The sequence below is a fragment of the Sprattus sprattus genome, assembly GCF_963457725.1.
Source record: "Sprattus sprattus genome assembly, chromosome: 3".
Lineage (NCBI taxonomy): Eukaryota > Metazoa > Chordata > Actinopteri > Clupeiformes > Clupeidae > Sprattus > Sprattus sprattus.
This window is the reverse complement of record NC_137922.1, coordinates 57745404-57747903: the sequence shown is the minus strand read 5'-3', so window position 1 is coordinate 57747903 and position 2500 is coordinate 57745404. Positions and strand designations below refer to the sequence as shown.

The window sequence follows — 2500 nt, the reverse complement described above, 5'->3', positions numbered from 1 at the left end:
CTCCCTCTCTCTCTCTCTCTCTCTCTCCCTCCCTCCCTCTTTCTCTCCATCTCTCCCTCTGTCCCTCCCTCCCTCTCTCTCTCCCCCTCCCTCCCTCTCTCTCTATTTCACCCTCTCTCCCTCTCTCTCTCTCTCTCTCTCTCTCTCTCCCTCTCTCCCTCTCTCTCTCCCTCCCTCCCTCTATCTCACCCTCTATCTCTCTCTCCCTGCCTCCCTCTCTGTCTCCCTCTCTCTCTCCCTCCCTCTCTCTCCCTCTCTCTCTCTCTCCTTCTCTCTCTCCCTCCCTCTCTCTCTCTCCCTCCCTCTATCTCTCCCTCTTACCCTCTCTCTCTCTCTCTTCCTCCCTCTCTCTCCCTCCCTCTCTCCATCCCTCCCTCCCTCCCTCCATCCCTCCGTCTCTCTCTCCCTCTTACCCTGGTGTTCTCCTCCTCCGTAGTGAAGTATGACCCTTGCCCCAACCCTGGTGTTCCTGATAATGGCTACCAGACGCTGTACAAGCACAGCTACCAGGCAGGGGAGATGCTGCGCTTCTTCTCTCTCACTCCCCCCCCTCCCTCCATCCCTCCGTCTCTCTCTCTCTCCCTCTCCCTCTCTCCATCCCTCCCTCCCTCCCTCCATCCCTCCGTCTCTCTCTACCTCTTACCCTGGTGTTCTCCTCCTCCGTAGTGAAGTATGACCCTTGCCCCAACCCTGGTGTTCCTGATAATGGCTACCAGACGCTGTACAAGCACAGCTACCAGGCTGGGGAGATGCTGCGCTTCTTCTCTCTCACTCCCTCTCCCTCCCTCCCTCCCTCCCTCTCTCCCTCCCTCTCTCTCTCTCCATCCCTCCCTCCCTCTCCATCCCTCCCTCTCTCTCTCCCTCTTACCCTGGTGTTCTTCTCCTCCGTAGTGAAGTATGACCCTTGTCCCAACCCTGGTGTTCCTGATAATGGCTACCAGACGCTGTACAAGCACAGCTACCAGGCAGGGGAGATGCTGCGCTTCTTCTGCTACGAGGGCTATGAGCTGGTGGGGGACGTGGTCATCAACTGCGTGCCTGGACACCCCTCCCAGTGGAGCAGCAACCCCCCCTTCTGCAAAGGTCTCCTCCTCCTCCTCTCCTCTCAACTTCCTCTCCTCTTCTCCTCCTCCTCTCCTCCTCTCCTTTCCTCCTCTCTCTTCTCTACTCCTCTCCTCCTCTCCCACTCTCCTTTCCTCCTCTCTCTTCTCTACTCTAATCCTCTTCTCCTCTCCTCTCCTCTCCTCTCAACTTCCTCTCCTCTTCTCCTCCTCCTCTCCCACTCTCCTTTCCTCCTCTCTCTTCTCTACTCTCATCCTCTCCTCCTCCTCCTCTCCCACTCTCCTTTCCTCCTCTCTCTTCTCTACTCTCATCCTCTTCTCCTCTCCTCTCCTCTCAACTTCCTCTCCTCTTCTCCTCCTCCTCTCCCACTCTCCTTTCCTCCTCTCTCTTCTCTACTCTCATCCTCTTCTCCTCTCCTCTCCTCTCAACTTCCTCTCCTCTTCTCCTCCTCCTCTCCCACTCTCCTTTCCTCCTCTCTCTTCTCTACTCTCATCCTCTTCTCCTCTCCTCTCCTCTCAACTTCCTCTCATCCTCTCCTCTCCTCTCCTCCTCTCCTCTCAACTTCCTCTCATCCTCTCCTCTCTCTTCTCCTCCTCTCATCCTCCACGCTCTCCTTTCCTCCTCCTCCTCTCCCACTCTCCTTTCCTCCTCTCTCTTCTCTACTCTCATCCTCTTCTCCTCTCCTCTCCTCTCAACTTCCTCTCATCCTCTCCTCTCCTCTCCTCCTCTCCTCTCAACTTCCTCTCATCCTCTCCTCTCTCTTCTCCTCCTCTCATCCTCCATGCTCTCCTTTCCTCCTCCTCCTCTCCCACTCTCCTTTCCTCCTCTCTCTTCTCTACTCTCATCCTCTTCTCCTCTCCTCTCCTCTCAACTTCCTCTCATCCTCTCCTCTCCTCCTCTACTCCTCTCCTCTCATCCTCTCCTCTCCTCCTCTCCCACTCTCCTCTCCTCTCCCACTCTCCTCTCCTCCTCTCCTCTCTCACTCTCTCTCCTCCTCCTCTCCCACTCTCCTCTCCTCTTCTACACTTCTCTACTCTCATCCTCTCCTCCTCCTCTCCCACTCTCCTCTCCTCCTCTACACTTCTCTACTCTCATCCTCTCCTCCTCCTCTCCCACTCTCCTCTCCTCTCCTCTCTCTCTCTTCCTCCTCTCATCCTCTTCTCTCCTCCTCTCCTCTCTCTCTCCCTCCTCTCATCCTCTCCTCCTCCTCTCCTCCTCTCCTCCTCCCCTCTCCTCCTCTCTCTCTCCCTCCTCTCATCCTCTCCTCTCTCATCCTCTCCTCTCTCTTCTCCTCCTCTCATCCTCCACTCTCTACTCTCCTCTTACTGTAAAGAAGAACCATTCAACTCATATGTTCAGACCTCATTAGTGCAACCTCCTCTCATCCTCTCCTCCTCCTCTTACTGTAAAGAAGAGCCATTCAACTCATATGTTCAGA

At 55.7% G+C, this 2500-nt stretch overlaps 1 protein-coding gene across 1 annotated transcript in view; it reads left to right on the top strand.

Annotated features, from left to right (window-relative positions):
* The window catches only part of sez6l2 (seizure related 6 homolog (mouse)-like 2), a gene marked incomplete at both ends in the record, with an annotated part of 18696 nt that overhangs the window by 14440 nt on the left and 1756 nt on the right, over window positions 1-2500 (top strand). Inside the window, one exon of the mRNA XM_080834293.1 lies at window positions 892-1083. Within this exon, the coding sequence (XP_080690419.1) occupies window positions 892-1083 (192 nt within the window). The remainder of the gene's footprint in view (window positions 1-891; window positions 1084-2500) is intronic.